At 38.8% G+C, this 24,316-nt stretch overlaps 1 protein-coding gene across 1 annotated transcript in view; it reads right to left on the reverse strand.

The window, feature by feature from the left end:
• The window catches only part of asic1b (acid-sensing (proton-gated) ion channel 1b), a 319,202-nt gene extending 296,257 nt beyond the window's left edge, over window positions 1-22,945 (reverse strand). Inside the window, exon 1 of the mRNA XM_058373993.1 lies at window positions 21,460-22,945. Within this exon, the coding sequence (XP_058229976.1) occupies window positions 21,460-21,827 (368 nt within the window). The 5' untranslated portion in view covers window positions 21,828-22,945. The remainder of the gene's footprint in view (window positions 1-21,459) is intronic.
• Between the last annotated feature and the right edge of the window lie 1,371 nt (window positions 22,946-24,316).

The raw sequence follows: 24,316 nt of genomic DNA on the forward strand, positions 1-24,316 counted from the left end.
GCACCTGTCCAATGTGTCGTTTTGTCAAGTTTCTGCACTGCTTGTCAAATTGTATCTGCCCTATGTTATTGTGAAGTGGAAATGTCTTGCCTTGGCTAAAACGAGCACTACTGTCTGTAACTGTCTGTCCGGAGTCCGAAAGCAACGGTTGCCATGGTAGAATAGTGACACACAAGCCTGCGATCACAAAGCACAATACAGCTTTTTACCTGAAGCCGCTGTTAGCACCTTAGAAAGAAGGCTAACGTTTTCCGTATGCCATTTAAAGGCTCTTTTCAAACAGCTGTTTCATCAGTAAATACGTGTAAACGACGATCAAGTTCGATTCAGTTCGACATTAAGCATCACTAAAACCAGATGTGCATCTTGATCTCTAACGAGTAAGCCAGAAGCATCAGTGGCAAAGTAAATTTCCCCTGAGCATGAGGAGGAAACCTTGAGAGGCACCAGACCCAAAAGAGAACACTTCTCCTTCTAGGTAACAGCAGATAGTGTGATTATAAATCTTTACAGTATACAACCGAACAAGGCAAATTGATCAAAAGAAGACAGACCAGGAAACAATGTGGTCAAAGCAGGAGTTAGACCGGAACCTTTTCTGTAAGGAAACATCGTTCATCTGAGCTGATATATCGCTCCAATAAGCACACACAGAGTCGTAAACCCTTCTTTTTCAGGTACTTTTGGGATTAATTGGAGTGCAAGACCTAGTCATCCAACATCAGCACTTGACCTTACTCAGGATGAAATTCAGCAAGATTTAGCAGCAACACTACAGCATTTAGTTAAAAGTGACCCACACAGAAATTTCTTATTAACCCTATTAATTTTCAGGGTTTTTTTTCCATGTTAGACAAGCCGGTGTACTGGTCATTTCTGACATTTATATGGATACGCTCAGACAAAAGGGACACGTGTTGGGAATCATGCAGATAGGTTCAAAAGCTTATCAGACATCAGAATCAGAAAGACAGTTTGATAGCTTTGACTATAGCATGGATGTTGGTCTGATTATTTCAGAAACTCTGCAAACGGGAATACCTTGTTGACCAAAAAGATCTGAGGACTGGTTTGAGCTGCCAGGAAGGCCATGTAACTCAAATAACCACTCTTTACAACCATGGAGACCAGAAAAACATCTCAGAATGAACAACACATTAAATATTCAGACAAAACCTTCATCATCAGCTCCCCATTTTCAGCTCCCCATTGCCCTGTTGTTGGACTTGTAAGGGATATTAATCTTAACTCTCATCTATATATATATATATATATATATACATATATATTTGTTATATTTGTTATATATATAAAACAAAACAACTGATACAACATTAATAGTTGAAGGAACTGGATAGATATTTATCTAACTATTTAAATGACACTGTTATTTATTACTTTTCTGAAATGCATCCCTTCAAAACAATCTGTTTTTCCATCCCCGGAAGCATCCAGCTGTTTCAAGCCCCAACCCCTGAGTCACCTCTGCAGAACGAGACCCAGACAGTCTCAGACTTGAGCCTACACACCTGATATAAATAATGATTAGAGGGGGAAAGAAACGGAAGGGGATGTAGGCGATAATAATACTGCAATGCCTGCTCCTGCCCTTACTGAGAGAAAGGTCTTTCAGCCTTTGGGAAAAGAAACTTATCTACGTGCAAAGCCCAGGGGAGCACGTAGAGAGGGAAAAAACAGAGAAATAACTTCTTGGTCTAATGCAATAACAACAAGTAGAGACAGCGGAGACAGAGGAGTGGGCTTTTTCGGGGGCCTATGTAGAAAGATCTAAGCTTACAAAATTCAAAGTATTCTAAGTCTGTCTGCATAGGTTTCAGAAACTCCAGCATATTCCCTAGCTGGAGACAAGCTCAACAAGCTTAGAGCAAGTGATGACTTGAGCTGCTTTAAAAAAAAATGGCTTTGAGCTAATCAGTGGGAAATTGTCACAAACACATTAACTTTATAATGAAATAAATTGCTTAGCAGCCAAGGGAAGAAAATGAACAATAGGTTTTTTGGTTTGCTTGATTGTTTTTTCTTTCTTTTTTTTAATTATCAACAACCAAGGTCTACCAATCTATAAAAGCCCTAAACCACCATGCTATGTAATTGTTATTTGAAACGATTAGTTCATTTGCAGTGAATAGTACATTTCATCAAACTACCTGATTAATCATTTAAACACATTCTCGAAGCCCTGCCTTCACTCTGCAAATGCAATATATATATATTAATATATATATATTCATATATATATATATATATGAATATTAATGATATCCATTCAAAAATCTTGGTAGAGAGGTGTGACTTTAATTCCTTAGGTATTCATTAAGAATGTGTTTAAAAAAACGCATAATCTTTGATCTATAGCGTCGTTTTCTGGTTATATATGCTCCTAAATGAATTGAACTCCTAGAAACCCGAAAATGACTACTAGGATTTCTCACTAATGGGTACAATTACTGTGTCAGTATTATATTATTACAGAAAATAGAGGATTCTTGAACCTTAGTGTTTGCAGCACTGTTCAATAAATATCTGCTTCAAGTGGTTACATAATTTCTGCCCAATGGAGAGCTGTGATTTAATATTATGTCCCAATATTTGAATTATGTTTTATAATGGCTTGCAATACTATTATAACACTGATCTTTAACATCCTACACGTTCAGCTGTAATGGGGCGGAATCTGTCATGGTAGCAAACCCGAGACTTTCTGTAGTAGGTGCTGCGAGTTTGATTCACGTTAATATGAACTGTCAAAGGTGCCCATTTTAGAACCAACTTTTCTAGACGTAGAGCTAAGAACCAGCAGAATCTCAGGTTCTTAAAATGTCTTACATTTAACATAATATTCAACTTCTTTATGTTTAATCACTCACGAGCCTCAAATGCAGAAATGTTTTTTTAAATAGTTCTTATAGCAAAGACCAATATTACTAACTTAGCTAGCTCTTACTAGCTAGCTAAATGATGCTATTTACAACCTGTCTATTATGGAAATTATTACACCTATTAACGGAACTATCCATGTAAATTAGCTAGTATATTAGTGTTAGAGCTAGGATCCCAAAGTTTTTTGGCCACTGATGATATACTGGATGCTTTGTATACATTAAATATATTTCAATTCTAACAAAATAAGTTATTACTTAAAATTCTTACTGTTTAAATTGCAAATTTAGAATATGACTCCATGATAATGTGCTGCATTTTATTTTAACCTAGGGCTTCCATTGAGCAAGATACAATGCAGTCTATGCGGGCCAATTCTTTCAATTCAGTCACTACTGATGCTACTGGTTTCATTCTATCTGTACTGCTGCAATATTCTGATAAACAGCATCTGTGTAAACGTAAATTTCTTGCAGTTGTTGTCTTGTCCTGTGCATTATTGTTCTTTATGACTGACTTAACTGTAATTACCTCAGTTTCCACCAATATCATTGTCTGGCAGTTTAAAAGTCTTGAAGAACTTTGAAAAATAGTAGTAGCCTTTATTTGTCACATATACATTACAGCACAGCGAAATTCTTTCTTCGCATATCCCATCCATGGAGGGTTGGGTTCAAAGCACAAGGTCAGCAGCGCCCCTGGAGCAGGGGAGGTTGAGGGCCTTGCTCAAAGGCCCAACAGTGGCAGTTTAGCAGCTCTGGGGCTTGAACCCAGGTCTTCCAATCAACAACCCATAGCCTTAACCACTTAAGCCACCACCCCCCTAAAAGGTTTCTTTACTCCCTGACCCTACCTTTTATCCATCCCCATCTATACAAAGCCTTGCATCCTACCATACTCACATTTACTTGGCCAGTTGTGACAGAGTTGGCATGCCATGCCAAAAAGCATCAGTTAATGATGTGAGACTGGTTCAGAACGAGGCACCAGAGTGAAGCACGAGAAAAGTATCACCACCATCCATTGTAGGAGGTACCAGAGAGTAAAACTGCTCATGCTCTCTAAGGGGGAGGGATGATATTACCTCCTGCCAATCTCAGTGCCACTAGCCAATCATGTGTGACTGTGAGCTAATAAATGTGGAAGACATATAGCACACCCTTTCCTCCCATTTGTGTTCAGCTACGCAGTTCTAACAGATGCAGTGACTGGATTCACATGTCTCAGAGGACATATGTTCAAATCTTCACCCTCCTCGGTTGGTAGCCGGCGTGTGAACAGGGGAGAGCAGGATAATGGGTCGGAATTGGCAAACAACCAAATGGGAGATGGGTGGGGGGGGCGGGGGGGGCTCAGAATGACTAGAAAGAGAACAGCTTTTTTAGACAACTGGATCGTTCTTCGTTCATCTGCCTAACCAGTTTCCAAGCACTGGTGCCTCTTTTTTCATTGCCATTAATGATATAAACACGCAAAATACTGACACCCAAAATAATTCAGCAATCTGTTACTGCTCAAAGCTTACAGCTTGTTTTAGGGACCTGGATCAATAAGCTATAAACTTGCAATGCTCAGACCCAACAGCAACCTATGTGTTTTATTTCTTTTGGTTGTCATTAAGCCTTTTTTTTTTGGAGTTGCAGCAGTAGCAGATTGTTTTTCTGCTCACAAAAATAGTATCTGGCAACATTGGCCATTTTGCACTGAATTCCACCTTGTTTGCATTTCTGTGCAGCACACTGCTTCACCAATTATCTTTTATTATGTTCCATTATTATCTTAGCAATAGTAAGAGCCACAAATATGAAGCAGTCCACCATGAATCCCTTCTCAACTTTTATTATTATCTGGAGCTCTTCTTTTAGCCCAGGCAGAAAAACTAAAGTGACTTCTTTCCCGCTTACTCAGCATTTTTTTTTTATCTTTTACCTGAGTGTGAGCAAAACTGCATCTAGTTGTTGTTGTTTTTTTACTTTTAAAACAGCAAAAGGTAGAGATGATTGTGATTTATGTTTTTAAAAGATAAGCAAAGTGTTAGTAATGCAAAGAGGTTTTTTTTTTATCATTTAAAACCACGCAGCCAGGGTTGTCCAAATAAAAAATAAAAAGGCCTTACGCATTTGAGAAGTGTTACAAACGATATGTACTCTATCATTTTCTCCATGCTCTTGCTCAGTCCTTAGGGAGCATGTAGCTCAAAGCAGGCACAAGCATTACCATGTGAGAAAAAGAAGCTCCAGGCCTCTGTACTCATGCCACATCAGCTGTTCCACAAAATCACTGCACCTCGCCTTGATTAAGCAAAGTGAGTTAATTAAATTGGACCCGTGGCTTGCTGATGTCTTAAGGGGCTAAGGCTGCCAGGAGAGCACTTAAGACGCCACACTCCATCTTTTTACCCGACTCTAGGTCTAAGGGGTTTGGTGCGAGCGGATGCCACTGCTAACAGAGTGTGGTTTTGTGTGTTTGTGTATGTGTGTGTGTGTGTGTGTGTGTGTGCGTGCGTGCTGAGTATTAATATTGGCCCACCACAGCTCCCTAAAGTAATCAGTGTGGGCTGCGGCAGGAGGAGGATGGAGAGACCCAATTGGATTATGGGCCATGAGCACTTTAATTTCCAGATGATGGCGTAACGAATGGCAGAGCATCTGCATCATCTCTTCGAGCTCTGCACCTCGGCAATATGGCCGCAGTAAATAAGGCACGTTTCTCGAACGGTGTTTCCAGATTAGTGAAAAACTTCGTGCCGGCTTCATTATGTCGCAATCCCCAGTAGATGTGGTGTTATTAAATCTTTTCACATGCACACGGTATAAGAATTGAGTTCACTTAGAAGTGGGAGCGGGCTAAAGAAATTCTTTGGGAAAGTTTTTTTTTTTTTTTTAAGCTGTCTGTAATGAAAGAAGCAGAGTTCCTTCTATGCAATGTGGACGCCTTACATTCATTTTTGTAATCTGCTTACTATAAGTCTAACAGCCTTAAGAAAGTTTTCACATTATTTGCTGAAAACAAGTATGGCTGCCTGCTGTGTTTAATTATTTATTTGTTTGTTTATTTATTTTAATGGCCATCACAATACAGCACTACAGCGATGCCAGCTTTACATTATGACACTTATTCAATACATTATTGTTGCTATAGCAACAGTGACTTGTTGGTCATTGTTGGATGACTGTCGGTTATGATGCAGAATCTAAACAAACGGCTTTAAAAAGTCTCTTGTTATTAAACACAAAAATCTAGATATCGCAAAGATTGATTGATTGATTGATTATTGTCCCATGTCTCCTGTGTCATTGCTTTTAAGAGGTCCGTTAAAAGCTTTTCACACTGCACTTAACCCCAGGTTATCCTGGGTAGAGGAACGATTCACACTTCTAACTGTGGTTAGCATCACTTTTTACCCGGTGTTATGAAACTAAAGCTTGATCGACTCCAAATCATCTAATTTGCATGAGGTACTGCATTTTATTTCTTAGTCCCTTATCTAGCGTGGCTTTCATAAGAGCTTTTGAGTCTCTATTAAAACCAAGTCAAAGAATACAGGAAAACAGTCATTTTCATTGCTATTAATTAAAGGATATTAAAAAAGAAAGAAAGTTGGCCAGCACAAACCCATAAATTAAGAGAAAAAAACAAACAAATATTATATCAATCATGACAAAAAAAAAACTGGCTCTTTATAAACAGAGGACCGGACTGCACATAGCCGTAAGCCCTTAACATTCTTCAGCCTCGGTCTTAGACAGGATGGAAGATTTAGGGTTTGCTTACTATAATTATTAATATGATATCATGTTAAATATTTTATTGGCATGGTAGTAAGTCAAATTTCTGTTTTTCAGCCTTTAACCTGATCGTTCATTTTCAAATCAAAATTATTTGAGCAATCAGTTCGTGCTCCCAGCTGTGTGTGCACTTGATCTTTTATGGAGGTTTGTGGGAGTCACTAAATGCAAATGAGCTTTTAGTATCATTTGCTGATACACAGAGTTGAAGCTAAGTGTTTAATGAATGTGCTAAAGTCTAATGAATTAATGATTATTGATATTGAGACATGGGAGGACAATATCTGTTTGTAGGCATACAAATTTAAAATAGTACATAAAAGGCATTTTAACCCCTGTCTTTCTCCTATATGTTTAAAAGGCGAAATAGGTTCACTATATTGCCAAAAGTTTTGGGACGTCTGCCTTTACATGGACATGAATGTAATATGGAGTTGATCCGCCCTTTGCAGCTATAACAGCTTCAACTCTTCTGGGAAGGCTTTCCACAAAGTTTAGGAGTGTGTTTATGGGAATTCTTGACCATTCCTCTAGAAGCACATCTGTAAGGTGATGTTGGACGAGAAGGCCTGGCTAACAGTCTGCGCTCTAATTCATCCCAAAGGTGTTCTATCAGGTTGAGGTCAGGACTCTGTTCAGGCCAGTCAAGTTCCTCCACACCAAACTCACTCATCCATGTCTTTATGGACCTTTGTGCATTGGTGTGCAGTCATGTTGGAACAGGAAGGGGTCATCCCCAAACTGTTCCCACAAATTTGGAAGCATGAAATTGTCCAAAATGTCTTGGTATGAAGCTGAAGCTTTAAGACCCCAACCCCTGAATTCAATGATTTGGAGGGGTGTCACAAAACGTTTGGCAATAAAGTGTACTTTAACACACTGTATGCAGTCATGCACTAGATGAAATACCGAACAGATACATTGAAACCCTGTTAACTGAAAATTGTATAACCTTATATTTTGCTGAACTGGATCAGAGATATGGCTGCTTCGACTAAAGTGTGGCATAAGGTTGTTTCTTACTTGAGTCCACTGGAACAAAAAACAGAAGAATTCTATAAAGTATTGACTCCCTGTCTGGATTATTTAAAACCTCATCTCAGTTATATTATAAGGAGTATTTAATTTCTATTGAGTTTGCTACTTTCAATATTTTTCATTATTAAGTACACCACAATTCTGAGCTATGTGCGTATTTTCTTTTAATTATTGTTATTGTTCATGTTGGCTCTCTTTTGTATTCCTTCTAACTCAATAAAGCTCGATAAATATAAATATATTAAAAAAAATACAAATGAGCTGTGAAACTATTTAAATCATAAAGAAAACTTTTGTTTGTTTGAGAGAAACATTTCAATAAGTTCAATAAGTCCTGTGGCCCGGTGAGGGCGTAGCTTACAGCCGACACATTCGCTCGCCAGGAGTTCATGTACTCGTTCATTTGCTTTAGATTAGTATTAATACACTTAATTAGCTCACTCTTCCTTATTACATTACACTCAGTTCCACTTTTTAGTCACTTAAGTTACCGGCAACCAAAAATGTGGGCCTGTGCAGCACACCAGAGCTTTTACTCGCTAATGCATTTATCATTTGTCCCCCTGATTTATCAAAATCAAATTACACACTTTTTCATTATGTAGGAACCTGTTTAATTTCAATAAGTGAATAGATTTCCTTGTAGTAATTTCTAAATGCAGCATCACAATAATAATGTAAATTGTGATAAACATTCAGACAATTTTCGTAATAGGAACATTTTATAGGCACATGCCTAATGAGTAGTGAGAACAGTGGTGTGTTTTGTGGTTGCTGGAGTCGTAAGCAGCTTGGCACTTCAGCCCTCTTCATCTCCAAGTGGCTGGCGGTAGCCATTTTCTTCCTCTTCAATCATCAGCGGCCATTTATGCCGAGCCTATTATTTATGGACCCACTTTCAATCACGCATTCATTTACAAATGAGAGTTTCTGAAACGCCCTCGCTCCTATGTGATCCAGGGGTTGCCTGTCAGGTATAATGTGTGCTTGGGTTCTCATGCTGGATCATTTCTCATTTACTCAGTCTTATTCTGCTGACTCATATTGAAAGCCAGCCTAATGCACGAGTGTCTACGTGGATGCTCCTCAAGATTCACATTAAGGCTGTATTTAAAAAGGTTACAGATGTGGCACGTAAAAAATAAAAAGGGTGTGCTTGGAGGTGTGCTGAAGGAAAATCACAGTGATTGGATTTGGTTTGACATCAAGCTGAGTCACTATTACCACACTGTAGATTATTTTCCTTAGACAGCATGCCCCAAAGTGTTCTGCCTGTATAGCACAGAGAAATTAACAAACTTATTAAAGAACATGTAGTGCTTTAACCTTTTATAGTTATTTTTTAAAGTAGTGGAAAATCTGTGACAGGAGTTGCTAGAAACAGTCATTTCTTCACCAGCCCCTCTTTTATTTGTCTTGAAGGTAATAAGACAAAAAGAAACAATGCAGTTTGTTAATCTGCCGAGAAGCTAAAAGAAAATATCCCTTAGAGGAAAAGTTAAAATCATTACAAACCACTAAAACACCTATAATATCTCTTTATGGAAAGCTGTCACACTTTGTACACTTCTCAGTGTTTTTTCTAATCCATTTATTGTTAGTTTAAGATTATGTAAATGACTCCACATGACTGAATTGAGTAACATTTAACGATAAGCTCTTCCAACATGAGTTGAATGAAATTCAAACGTTAAACTAACACCTGAGATGAGAAGCGAACCCACAATAGTGAGCTATTCTAGCATGCACATGTTAACTGCCTACGTTTAATACAATGGAACCTTGGCATTCGAATGCCCTTGCTTACGAATTTTTGCTTTAAGAATTGAAATTTTGCAAGAATTTAAGCCATACGAAGCATTTTCAGCATACGAACGACCTGTTGTACATCTGGGAGCCGTTCAAAACTTGTTTGCATTGGTGGAAAGCCAAGCGAAGCCAACTGAAGCCAGTTTTTACGAATTTTTATTCAGTCAGCGAAAGCTCAACCCAGGATACCAACATTGCCTTCGACATGCGTTCAAAAGCTACGTGATTTTTTCGCTCGTTTTATTGTTGACAGAATGGTGGCTTGAGTGATCTGTTCAATTTTTAGCCCTAAGCTTGGTGCCACAACTTCCTGTGAGTCTTGGTAATATTGGGTTGCTGGAACAGATTATCTGCATTTACATTATTTCTTATGGAAAAATTCGTATCGCAATAGAAATTTTTGCCTTAACATCTCACCTCTGGAACAAATTCAATTTGTAGCCCGAGGTTCCAATGTACTATAGTTACACAGCATTTCCCATGAGTCCTGACAGCCACGTGAGATTTCACCACGTAAAAAGTTTATGTTAATTCTACATGAATGCTCACTCTGCATAATTTAATCTAGCAATCTAGTATAAGCAATGAAATCGCATGATATATTTTGTAAAATATTGAAACTATACGTAATATTTTATTCAAATCCGACTGACCACATAGTCCCTTTTCACAGCGTAGATCTCAGATAACATATAAGAGTGAGTGCATTAACCTGTGGCTGTGAAATACGACGCAATATCACATTATATCCAAAATCCTTTTCTGAGTGTCTTTTTCATAAAGGATGACGTTCCATCTCATATAACACTTCAACGATTGAGTAAACATGCAATCGGTTGACCTGCAGTTGGTGTTTAAACTGGATCTGCTACTGAACTAAATAATTTTCACTCTGTTCATTCGAATCGTACCTTGGCTTCCCTCAGGTGTCAAGACTGGTCTGAGATATCTGAGTAAAGTGATCAATAATTCAATTCAAAAATCCTCTTTTATTTGATTCAGTTGTACTACACTGCACATAGCTTATTATTCACTGTATATGCTCACTACAAAAGGTCTTAGATTTAATACTTTGTGGACTGTTCCAAGAAGTGCCAGTGTGATGGTCCACAAATGTTTGGCTGCTTCATATATATATATATATATAAATATTTCGTATAAGTCTCGTCAAATGAATTTATTCGGTATCTTTTTCATGTAAACTTCAGGACCACAGGTGCTGCCTAGATAGTGTCCATCCATCCATTTTCTGAACCGCTTATCCTACACAGGGAGCCTTGAACCTATCCCAGGGGACTCAGGGCAGGGAACAGTCTGGACGGGGTGCCAACCCATGACAAGACACAATCACACACACAACACGGACAATTTTGTGATGCCAATCTGTCTACAACATATGTCTTTGGACTGGGAGAGGAAACCCACAAAGCACAAGGAGAGCATAGAAACTCTGCACTGAGGGCAGAAGCAGGAATTAATCTTTCAACACCAGAAGTGCAACGGCATACAGGCAAACCACTGAGCCCACTGTGCACTAGGAAATTTTATACCCCTAATTTACCCATGTTATTCAGTAAATCTGGGATTCTCATGCTTTTTCAAGCCTGGGGGGGGGCTTTAAGCTGTAAAATAAACTCCATTAGTTCCAGTTCAAATTCCCATCTATGCATTTATTTCACAAACATTATTTCAGCTTTCTATTCCTGAGAACATTAGGTGTGTGTTGACTTTGGTGCCTGGACCCCTAAATCTAATTATATTGATAATGAGGCTTGTGAATTACACCACTGTGAGATGTATGTTTAAAAATCATGGACCCCTTGGCTATGCTTAACGAACCCTGGGAGGTCTCCGGACCCCAAATTGAGGACCCCTGCAGTACATAATGAATAGGGTGAGTGCCATTGGTTTTAAACAGCAATCATCTCTACAGTCAGTGGCTCTCGTCTCTGAGCTGCACCAGTAATGAAATTCCGGTGGAATTTCAGGAAAAAGAGAATACACGTTGATTACAAATCATTTCCTGCTGGTGAAGCAAATAATTGCATATGCATGATGAGTTTTAAGTACTTTCCATTCTCTGAGTGAAAGTACGAATTCACTTCATTTTCATTGTCACGCTGTCATGTCCGTTAAGCGTAATTATGGAACTGTAAGGCCGTGCCTCATCTCTGATTTCAATTCATTCCTTAAACTACTTACTCAGCTTTCTCAATGTCTCATCCTTAAGCAAATCTCTCCATTCCTTTCTTTTAATGCTCCAACTCCGAGGCTGCACACACATACTCACACACACATACAGTTCTCACCGTCGGAGACTCGGTAGAGATGGAGCACCTGTTTATCAGTGCGGCAACAGTGCGCTTTCACAAACAGTGCTAATTACACGGGGATAAAGCCTTGTTTATCACCCAGCTTACGAGACACAAGTTAATTGCCTCAGCTTGTCATCTCTCACTCTGTCTCTCTCTCTTTCTCGTGCACTTCAGTACGCTTCAGTTGGTGGTTTTAACGCATCACTGTCTCTTCACTCTTACCCCTATACATCGACGCAATTCAGTCGTTTTCTCTCACGTGGAAGGTGAAATCGATCGGTAAACCACTGGAAAATCACATAAGGCGCTAAGACTAAGCTGATTCAGCCGCTTAAAATGGTAAGAAGTAGGTCTTTATCCACTTAATGCCTTCATTTGCTGAACCTTTTTTGTTGTTTGACAAAACAAACCGAGTGTTAAACCATATAGTCAACGGTTTGCTGTGGATTTTACTTGCAACATGCCTTGTAAATAAGTGCAAAACATATTTCTAATAAAGAACGCTGATAACGTACATAGCATTAAATAACACTATGTCGACACTGGATACAACTAAGCTGAAGGATCTTGCTCAAGGACACACAACCTTATTATCTCTGACTTGAAATCGTACTCGCACCTCACCGCATCTCACTTACAATGCAATCTTTCAGTGGAGTTAATTCGGCGTTAGACGTAGCTGAATCAATAAAAGCTAGCTGTGATGTGGTTGCAGTGTGGTTAAGGTGTCTCACTAGTTTACTCTTTTTACCAGACGAATATGGGTCCAAAGGTTCAGCGTTAAATTTATTTGTCATGCCACACTTTGCAGTGGTTGTTATTGGCTCACATGTACACAATCAGGGCTTTAGGAAATTCTAGCATTTTATAAGTATTCCGTTTTTACCAAGCCTACTAGAGGCAATAATTTTATAGAACATCAAAAACAGTTGTTTATTTCACACATACATTTCTATCTTCAGAGTAAACGCTGATATCAAACCATTTCTGCTCTCCGAGATGCCTTGAATTTTTTGACAGCCTTTATCTTCAACCCCTAAAATTCTATGTAAGGTTATCCCAACAGAGGGAAAAACAAACCAGCATACTGGTAAAAAGGGGTTTGAATCACAGTTGGTTGTGTGTTCAAGGCCCTGCACCACCAAGCTGTCAGGGTCCAAGTCCCTTAAACTTTCAGCTTAGTTTTATTCTAATGAGCATTAAGACAGTATTACATGACTTTCTTGTAAATATGTTTAACTAACATTGCCAATAAATCACTGCTGTTTTTCTTGTGATAAGTTCTTCTGGGATTTGCCACCAGCACTCATTTAGGCCAAGGCTGTCTCTATGCAGGCATCATTGTATGCGGTAAAGACCCCATTCAGAAAACTGCATAAGGACAGCTCTCTTTTGAACTGCTTTATTTTACAGCACTGTACAGTGCAGGCAGTCCTTTTTATGACACTGTGATAAAACCGTTTGCAAAATCCTGTCAGGAACACTGCCACAAATTCCCTTTCGGTGTATTCTCGGTACCAACTGCCTGAGTTTCTATAATCTGGGGAGTCATCTGGCGTGCTTGCGATGGACCATTAGTTCCGGCACAACAAGGAAATTTGGCAAATTGCTGAAATCGACCTTCCCCTGGCTCACAAACATCCAGAGGTCAAGCAGATCACCTGGCAAGGGCAAGTGGTCTGGCTTCCTACGGAGGAATTGTGCTTTCACTGGAACCCAACAGGCACAAGATCATCCGTGACAATTTGAGTCTATTCTAATTTATCTCACACTGTTCATTTGACTCACCTTCATATAATGTTATGTCTAGCTTTAGTCTTATATTTAACAGGAATTAAAATTTACCCTCAATTTACACTGGATTCAGAACCAAAAGTCACACCAAGCATCAGCTCAGGCATATTATAAATTACAAACTTTTGATTATCAGTTATCAGTAGGTTAATTTACATCTCTACACTATTCTGGCTTATGAAAGCAAAATTCGCTGGGCGATGCTTAATAATTATTAGAATAAGTCAAGTTCGAGAGCAACCGAAATCTATCTATAACTATCTATGCTTTTGACTCAAGAATAATTTTAAATTAAATTACCAATAATATAAAAAAACAAAAGAATAAAAAGCATTAAATGACTAAAACAGAATCTACTAGCCAATTAATGCTAATTATAGGTTAGCATAAAAAGATTATACACCTAAACGAATCTAACTTAAACCCTATTCTGTTGGATTAAATCTACATGCTATCCATATCAGCCATGCTTTTCCCCGTTCTCTGAGAAAATTGCAGCTAAATAATTTCGTCTTATACACAAGTCTGTGATTTTTCACGCAGATGTCACTTTGTGTTAGAAAAAAATATATGTTTGACTGTTGCTAGTAGCTGTATTTAGTCTCATAATGTGCGCATCAGTGAGCTTCCTCCTGATATTAAACACTTCCTGAATTGCAAAAAAAAGAAAGATGGATGCTTTAGAAAACACTCATATACTTCGTCTGGGTGGTAAAATCTCAACTACATTGGAAGAAATCATCACTGCATAATGCCAGATCCCGCGGGCTGATTAAAGGGGCGTGATTATATATTTGCAAGACACAAACATCCAGGTTCACAGAAAACATGACCAGCTCCTCTGATGGCCATTTTTTATCAAACAATGTGCAAATGTGCAAATGTGCGAGTTTAATCCGTGAGTAAAGGTGCGAAAAATTAATTATAGACATCGCTCTGATAAACTAATCCAATTCAAATTGGGCCGTAGTATAAAATTTGATCAGTAGTTTGTCGGCTGGACTCCGGGGCTGTCTTTTGCGCTTGGTGTCCAAGCAGAACGCAACATTACTGACATTGAGATATTTCAGGATGACGACTGTAAAGTGCATCAGACCAAATCTGTGTGTGACACTTTTGGACTAGCATGATGCAACACCGGGACACTGCCAGCATCAGTAGACCCCTCAATCCCATAGAAAACTTGTGCCATTAATGGGAAGTGAAAAACAAACTACACACCCTGTCTGTGAAAGATTAGGCATTAATTAGAAAATCTTGCTTTTATCCTCTTCCTGTATCCAAATGAATAGTTCTCAAATGATGAACCATGATTGCATGATGATGCTTTTGTATACCATGTGACCTATAAATCAGAGAGAAAAAAGCAGCAGGGAGACGAAAACAATCTTACCACAAAAACCCTAGTGACCCGAAGAGACAAGTCAGCTCTTTTTTTCTCAGATATGTGCCAATCCCGCCTACTTATTTTCTGTTGGCACACTTGACAAGGGCCTCGTGAATTCACAGGTCAAAGTTCAACTAGATAAAGTCTGAGTGAAGCGAAAAACCCAGAAGCGAATGTGTATCTTACATGTCCTTTACACTTCACTGCCTGGCATTTGATTTCAACCCAGAACATGCTTTGAAAGCAGAAAATTGATGTTTTCAGGGTGTACCGCTGCAGTATGGGGTCAAAAATCCTAGTAAATCCTAGTCGCAGATATTGCCACCTCTTTACGATAACAATTACGCTACGTTCTTACTTCATGAAGCAAAACAAAATCTGGCTCAGACCGTAGATGTACATAATGCCTCAGAGCCTCAGGCTAGGGAGCAGAGTGCTGTTAAATGTGAGCAGTGCTGTGGCGAAAGGATGCCATAACCTCCCTCAGCAGCTACAGTGTGTGTAACATGAGCTACCAGGACTCACTCTCTGATTGTGTTGAAAAACTGAGACGGTTTTCATGACATTCTAATACTGCAGAGGCACTGTCTCACTGAGCGTGGGACAAAACTGCACACTGGATCAATACACTAAAAATACCTAAGCAGTGCTGAGCAGGATGAGAGTGACCGAGCGTCAGAAACATGGATACGTCGTTTATACATTTGTGTGAGCGCATTTTCCACTTTCTTTCTTAAGAACAAAGCCAAGCACACAGCGATTCTGATGAGAAACCACTGTGAAAGTAAACTAAAAATGAAAAGAGAAAATTACAAACTGCAGTATCAAGAAGGCAAACCCTTGCTCTTGATTACCAAAGGAAAACATTTTTTTTTTTAACACATCACAACCCAACTTCTACAACTGACAAGACTTCCCTTGTCATTTTCTTAAGCTAATTAGACCACAGGGAATTCGGTGCACAGTTACTTTAATTAAGCTGCAGACAGAAACGTAAGACATGAAGATGTTTTGCTTTGGCTAGTCCATTGACGGTTTTCTAGAAACAATAAGTAAATAAATATATTACTTAGTAAATGTTATGCTGATGACAGAAAATGTTCGATTGACAGAAGTGAAAATAAAATAAAGGAACCGTTCATGCGATAAACCCATCCAAACGCATGGCAACACTGAGCCTTGAGACTAGACAGATGATATTCTTAGGAGATTTGAGCTGTTCAAGTAAAATAAAACACACTTATTGCTTACAAATTTATGCTATAATTTTGGGATCCCTCTGTTTTTCAGCTTGGGGCGATGTGGTTAAAATATCATATCCGAATAGTTGTCTGTTTCTACAACACATGCTCATGATTTAGAAGCAATTAAAAGATGTGCGAAACTAATTAATGAATGTAGATTTCATTAAAGCAAATTAATTATTAAACCATTTGATCTTTTTTCAAGATGCAAAGCAGAAGCATTTTCCATCAGCTCAGCTTCTTCCAGCGCTATAATCATTATTAAAAAAATAATATTTATCCAAATACAGTTTATCAACATACACTGTGACATAATTTATCATGGTATTTGATATATCGCTCAGCCCTAAAGTCAGCACACTTTTAGATAATAACGTGAAAATGTGAAAGCATTAGCGTTAGCATAGCATTTCCGCGCATGTAATCATAAGTGGCCAGTCATATTTAATAGCCTTTCGTTTAAATATAAAATTCCTACTATTATTATTACTACTATTATCCGTCCATCCATTTTCTGTAGAGCTTATCCTACACAGCCTTGTTGTGAATCTGGAGCCTATCCCAGGATTCTTGGCGTACAGAACACTCTAGATGGGATGCCAACCCATCACAGGGCACAATCACTCACACACACACTCATACACTGCATACAATTTAGAAATGCCAATCAGTCTACAATGCATGTCTTTGGACTCAGAGAGGAAACCAGAGTTCCCAGAGTAAACCCCCAAAACACAGGTAGAACATTCAAACTCGGTGAAAGTGCAAGAATCGAAGCACAAACCCCCTGAGGCAAAGCAAATGTACTAGCTAATAAGCCACTGTGCTCTTATTAGTATTATTAGTAGTAGAAGTGAGTACAGTTGTCCAAGTATTATATTATTATTACAGCTAGAATTAAAACAGAACTTTTTGAAAATGTGAAACATCTACCCAGTATTTCAGATGTTGCTCGATTTCTAGCTCAGTATTTAAATGTATGCAAATTAGTGTTACAGTCCATGTTATCTCCTTTGAACTAAAGGTCAGATTTTCCGTGTTCAGACAACACGCCGATAGATTTGATCTAACATGGACCATCCTGAAACGCGGAGCCACCTTGAAAACCTGAGCTGACCGGTCGAACACATCCTGCATTTTCAGCTTGCATTTTACTAACAAACTGTTATTAACACTAGCTGTATTCCAGTTGTGCAATGCAATCGGCAAACTCAGATGTTTGTGCTGGAGAGTCTTCTCTATGCAAATCTTTTGTTAAAAAAAGGATTGACCTATAAAACTATGCTTGCTAAATTCAGTTATCTAGTCATCACCAATGCCATGCTGGTCAATCCCGGTTAGAAGGAAGCAATTCACCCCAGACACCATGCACATGCACATTTATTCAAATCTAAAAAGCAATTCTGCATAGCCAGGCCACTTATTTGTATGTTTTTGAAAAGTGGGATGGATCCAGAGAACCGAGAGGACTCTAACGAAAGCTCAGGACCGAACCTAGGACCCTGGAGTTGTAAGTAAGCAACACTACACACCACAAGACTGTGCCATTACTTCTGTCATTTTATATAACAGTCACGGTTTCTGCCTTACAGTGAGAGCACACAATAAGAACCGCTCTAGTAACTGTTCTCATTCAGAAGAGTTCAGAAACTCTTACAAAAGTTCAAGAACCTTTGCGGCAATGTGCTAGCGCTAGTTTGCATCAAACAGATGGCTTATTTCTCACAGAACTGTGAGATTGACACAGAACCTCGTTCTTATCTTTTCTTCCAGAAGAACAAGTGTAACATGGTCATGAGGAACACACAGTGATACACAGCGATCTTGTGCATGCTGATTATTACAATATGAGAAGGAAGCACATGTCTCGCAGACGATAAATGAATACTGGTTTGTGAAATTATCCAGTTAGACAATCATGTGAAAGCAGTGTAGATTGTAAAATCGTGCAGATTCACATTAGGAATTGAGATGTGAAAAAATGTGATCTCGGTGAACTGAATGGTCGTGGGTTGCTTATCCTATGTGATTTTCACACACACAACAGTTCTATGAGTGGAAATGCCTCAGAACATACAGCATACTAAAGCTTGAGGTGGATAAACTACAACATCAGAAGATTACAGTCCCGTCAGCCAAGAACAGGTATCTGAAACGTCACTGAGCAAAGGTTCACTCATACTGAACTGCTTACCTAACACTGGAGAAAGTTTTAGTCCTTTAAAAAAGCATTATGGAGAGCTCAGGTAGACTCTCTAACACTAATGTACTGATTCAGGATAGATATTAAAGTTACACAATGTTCAGGACAGCTCATGCAGTATCTTTAGTGATGGAGCTGAACTCGTATACAGATATTGGTTCAAGTACCTAAAGCACTTAGTCTCATTGAGGCTGTCATAATCTATAAAGGTATTGTTTTACTGGTCCAAGAACAGCTTACATTAACCCCAGTTTTCTGTAGCCTTTACTACACTGAAACTAATCCGCTTGGTTTCCTTTCCTAATGTACCAGAAAAGTCATTTTGAAAAGAAGTCCGACTTCCTATTAAAACAACCACCAAAACATGGGAAGGGCTTACTATGATCGTTCCATCCATATCGGTTATGTTGCTAGTAAAAGGGAGATTAAGATGCAATCTTAGGTATATAATCATTACTTCTTTTCAGATTAATGTTTATGTACCACACAAGAATGTGGACATGTGTTTGTGATAAGAACAGAAGATTAGGTTATTCAAAAGCCACTATAAGGAAAGTGTTAGAGAAGTTACAGTACATTTCATCAATAAATGTTAAATTCCATCAATAAAGGTTTATGAGTACTACTTATTTCTGTAAATGCTGTCATAAATTATTTTGTAAAATAAACTTTTTAAGATTTAGCTCTAAAACCAAGGACGTCGGGAAAGCAGATTTTCAGGACTTCCTTAAATTGAAAAAATAAATAAATTAAATTTAAAAGAAAGAAAGAAAGAAAGAAAATAATAATAATAATAATAATAATAATAATAATAATAATAATAATAATGAAGAAATAAAGAAACATGTTTTAAAATATATTCAAAATATTGTTCTTCTTATTCCTCTTTGTATACCACTGCGACTTGGCAACAATTACAGATTAATTTATTAATGAACAACACATTTGGAACAACAGAAATCGCTTTTTACGGAACGACTGTGAGACCCGAGGACTCTTCACCTCCTGGATTCTCAGTAACATGACAAGCTTTGGGGTTTTTCTGTCTCATTAAGTTCGAGAGAGAGAGAGAGAGAGAGAGAGAGAGAGAGAGAGAAGGAGATCCTGGTGCGGAAACAATTGTATATAGCTACTATAATATAATCAATAACAGGAACTAACCTCCGTGTCAGGAATCTTACCGACTCGAGCCTCCTTCCATAAATGTTCAATAAACATCAACGTATTAAAGATTATACACTTAACATAACACATGCTTTATAAAAACTGATTAAATGTTTCGTTAATGGGTTTGAAAGTTCACATAAGGACAGTTTGGGGAGAATTTTCTCTCATGGCTGCCTCTTCCCTGCCTTAGCAATTCAAGTGAAATAGACTGATGTTTACATTTAAATCATTTAGAGGATCCTCTTATCAATATAAAATAAAATAAATAAATAAATAAATAAATAAATAAATAAATAAATAAATAAATAAATAAATAAATAAAATAGTCTCATGCTAGTAGAAATAGTTCGACTAAATCCCTGTTACATAATAATTAGTGTGACAGTTAATACAGCAAAGGAAACAGTGCAAGTTGTTGTTTCCTCAATTAGATTAAAGCTCTAGATTAAACATTTATTTAGAATTCAACAGACTTTTAATGTAAGAACGGAGTCTGTTGTTTTCTCAGTGTTCAATTTCATTTCATCACACACACAAGAGAGAGAGAGAGAGAGACAGAGAGAGAGAGAGAGAGAGAGAGAGAGAGAGGCAGTGATTATGTAAGAGATTAGAAAGTGCTGTTAATTTCACCCAAAGACATAAACTTTTTTTATTTTATTCGACCCTACAGGCTCGTCTCGTCTGCACTCATCTAAGGGAAATATTTTTGTTTGCTTGTTTATTTTCTCCCCGAATGCTTTTCTTCTCCTCGTTTATTTTCTTTTCGTTGTACACTGTTTATGAAACTGTGAAGGTTATATACGTAACATGTTATGGTGCATTCGTGTTTCCAACAAAGTACATGTTAATATCATGAGTTCATTATGCATTATGCACCTTGCTATATTTATTTTTAAAAAAATGCATTACACATTTTATAGCTTATGAACAGAATGCAATATGAACAATATTTATAGAACACACTATATCACTGATACCCAAGGAATTTCAGCTCATGGAGTGCATTCTATTTCAGTCATTTTCATACAGTAAGTTGTAAAGCTTGTCTGAGTGCTTGGTAATCATCCTGGCATTATTCATTCAATATAGTTGTTGTCTTAATTATTCAAATATGAACTGTTAGCATGATGCATTATAAATACATTCCACATCCTGTTACAGGATCCACACTGAAGAAACCGAGCTCAGCTTTACGTGGTGCATTAAGAAACCTGGACTGATTTATTTCCTGTAATATAAATTATAACAGAGCAACGAACAGGAAAGGACACTACACAACTTCCAAAAGAACTTGGTAGTGTGTCTGTGACCGAACATAATGCACTCAGCGAACTGGAGCTGATGGTTCATAGTGCTATAAACACTGCTTATAATGCATTCTGTTAACATTTCAGATATGCTGTAATCTCTTTCCTTGTCATTATAACATGCTATGAGTGTATTCATGGGTAAGGATAAATATGACCTTCATAGAAAGTGTTAAGGTGTATAATGCATTCATACATCATTATACATACGGCCTTCATAGTAGTGTTAATGTAATGCATTATAACTGGTTAGAAATGTGTCCATAACTCTAATGGACTTCACTGAACGTGTTTTAATTAATAACATGTTATGGATGCACCTTGAAGGTGTTATGCATATGGCATTCGTAAAGCAATTAAATATGTAATTGTTTAAATGCCTTATGAATGCATTATACTGCCCTGAGAATGCATTATAACACGCATTCATAGGTAGTGAAAGATATGGTCCTCGTGGAAAGTATAAGCACAACTGTTTCCAAGTTTCGCCAGATTTGGGAGCTCACCTGCCATTGAGCAGCGCGAGCAGCTCTCCTGCATGGTACAGGTCATTGCGCGTGACGCGGCTGAAGCGGAACGAGTTGAGGTTGCAGAAGGTCACGGCGGGGAAGGTCATCAGCGGGGTCGAGATCTCGTCGAGCTTGGTCACGTGCGGGTACTGCAGGTAGAAGCGCACGCGGTCCGCGCACACGAACACGAGGAAGGAGAGCGAGCCGGCGAAGAAGATAATCCACAGGCAGCGCCTCACGCACAGCCGCTCGTAGGTGAACATGTGGGCGATGCCGTGGAGAGTGGACCTGCTCGCGAAAACTTCAATGGGCGCCGGTCGCTCGCAGTCCACGTTGTCATCGTCGTTTTCTCCTCGAAGATCCATGACCACAGCCAAACTCAGGCGAGTGGAGGAGAAATGCTGAGAGCACGAGGTCGCGCGTGAGACAAGCGAGTGATGGGGAGCGCCAAGTTTCCCGCCCTTTTTTTTATCCTGCGCCCTGTCTTTATTGGGAAATAATAAGTCCAGCCTTTCTGAGTGATGGGGCTTTTACTTTCATCCCTCGAGAGAAAACCGAATCGATCCGCAACGACTGATTGAGACACCGGAAATGAGAAAATTTTTTTTTTTTTTTTACTTCTTCTTATTCTTTCCTCCTCAGTAATAACGATACTCGTGAGACGACTTTAATTTACACCAATCACTGTGGTGCTCCAAGTCATGGAGAATATTTTCCTTAGAAGTGCTGCTATATTATATTATATTATATTATTTCAGCTTAATAACATCCAGCTGTAATGTGTGTCTGTGTGGGGGGGGGGGGGAGAAAAAAATATCCGCTTGCTTTTTAACTCAGTTGGTCAGAACAAAACAAAGACGTTACAGTGTTGTGTCAGGCGTTAACGGGTTAAGAAAACAAACAAACACTGGTTTTGTTTAGAAACAGCATCGTTAGGGGGAAAAAAAAAATAGAAATCTTCACTGCCGATGAAACGTCTCCATCTCTGTGGTCCATCCGCTGAGCGCGAGACCATCCGAAAACATAAACACACACGCGCAAGGAAGGAAGAAATAAAAAAATTTTTAAAAAAAAATATCCTGGTCAGAGAATTCGGTCCAAACCTGAACAAATAAGTGCTCGGTTTATCCGTTTGACTTCTGTAAGGTCGGTAAATCCGCCTGACACTGTTATCCTGATGTCAGTACAACTCGACCAAGCTCTTCTGTCAGTTTCTAGTGTCCGAGGTGAAGCCCCGGATCTCTCCGGAGTCCTTTATGAAGGCTCGCTGTGGAGGATGCTCACGTCTTCAACACACAACCGGGGGATGTGAACGGAGAAAACACACCGACTCTCTCCCTCACTCATACACACTCTCTCTCTCTCTCTCTCACACACACACACACACACACTCACACAGACGACGCACGCAAACACACTGCGACGCCGCGTCCACATCACATCAGTGCACCATTAGCCTTGGTTTTGCCCCCATCTCGACCATTTTTTTGCGCCCGTCAGTAAGAGAGAGAGAGAGAGAAAGAGAGAGAGGGGGGGATGCTGTTGGTGCTTTTTGCTGACGTGAGCTCGCTATGGACTGTGAAGTGTCTGAATGTGCAGCTTTTAGTCTTGTCTAACAAGATTGATCTGACCTACCTGGTCACAGTATGCTAATGTCATTATCACGGCAATCATACATCTAATCCCTGTAGAAAACACCAGCGCCCCAGTGCAAGTCATGGATTTACCTAATTATTTCACCAAAATACCCATAGATGTCACTGAAGGTTTCAAATGCTTGCCCTGCAGCTCCATGATCATGAATATGAGATTATCAATAAAACAAATACCACCCCAGCCCTGGGTCTAACACACATAAACATACTATATATATATATATATATACATATATATATATATATATATATATATATATATATATATATATATATATATACACACCGATCAGCCATAACATTATCACCACTGACAGGTGAAGTGACTAACACTGATTATCTCCTCATCATGACACCTGTTAGTGGGTGGATATATTAGGCAGCAAGTGTCCTCAAAGTTGATGTATTAGAAGCAGGAAAATTGGGCAAGAGTGAGGATTTGAGCGAGTTTGATAATGACGACTGGATCAGAGCATCTCCAAAACTGCAGCTCTTGTGGGGTGTTCCCGGTCTGCAGTGGTCAGTATCTATCAAAAGTGGTCCAAGGAAGAAACAGTGGTGAACCGGAGACAGGGTCATGGGCGGCCAAGACTCATTGATGGACGTGGGGAGCGAAGGCTGACCCGTGTGATCCGATCCAACAGACGAGCTACTTTTGCTCAAATTGCTGAAGAAGTTAATGCTGGTTCTGATAGGAAGGTGTCAGAATACACAGTGCATGATGGGTCAGGGCTGTTTTGGCAGCAAACCAAAACAATTTTAGGCAGGTGGTCATAATGTTATTCCTGATCAGTGTATATATATATATATATATATATATATATATGCTGACTTGATTGCATCATGTAATTCCTACAGACCCGAATCTCCTATTTTGACACATCCCAAAAGCGTGCATTTACCTTTCTGGCATTTGGTAGATGCCTTTATCCAGAGTGACTTACAATTTTATCTCATTTTTTTGTACAACTGAGCAATTGAGGGCAGCTCAGTGGACCTGAGACTCAAACTCACAACCTTCCGATCAGTAGTCCAATGCTTTAGCCACTAAGATACGACATGTAATTTCAGTTCCAGTGTCATGCGGCAAATAACAATTAGAAAATGTCTTTACTAACTGTTTCATAGCACTTTCAGAACAGATTAATAAGAGCACTGATTGGTTTAATCACATTATTAGAGACAGAAAGAAATTGATT

Source organism: Hemibagrus wyckioides, linkage group LG21, assembly GCF_019097595.1.
Source record: "Hemibagrus wyckioides isolate EC202008001 linkage group LG21, SWU_Hwy_1.0, whole genome shotgun sequence".
NCBI classification, from domain to species: domain Eukaryota; kingdom Metazoa; phylum Chordata; class Actinopteri; order Siluriformes; family Bagridae; genus Hemibagrus; species Hemibagrus wyckioides.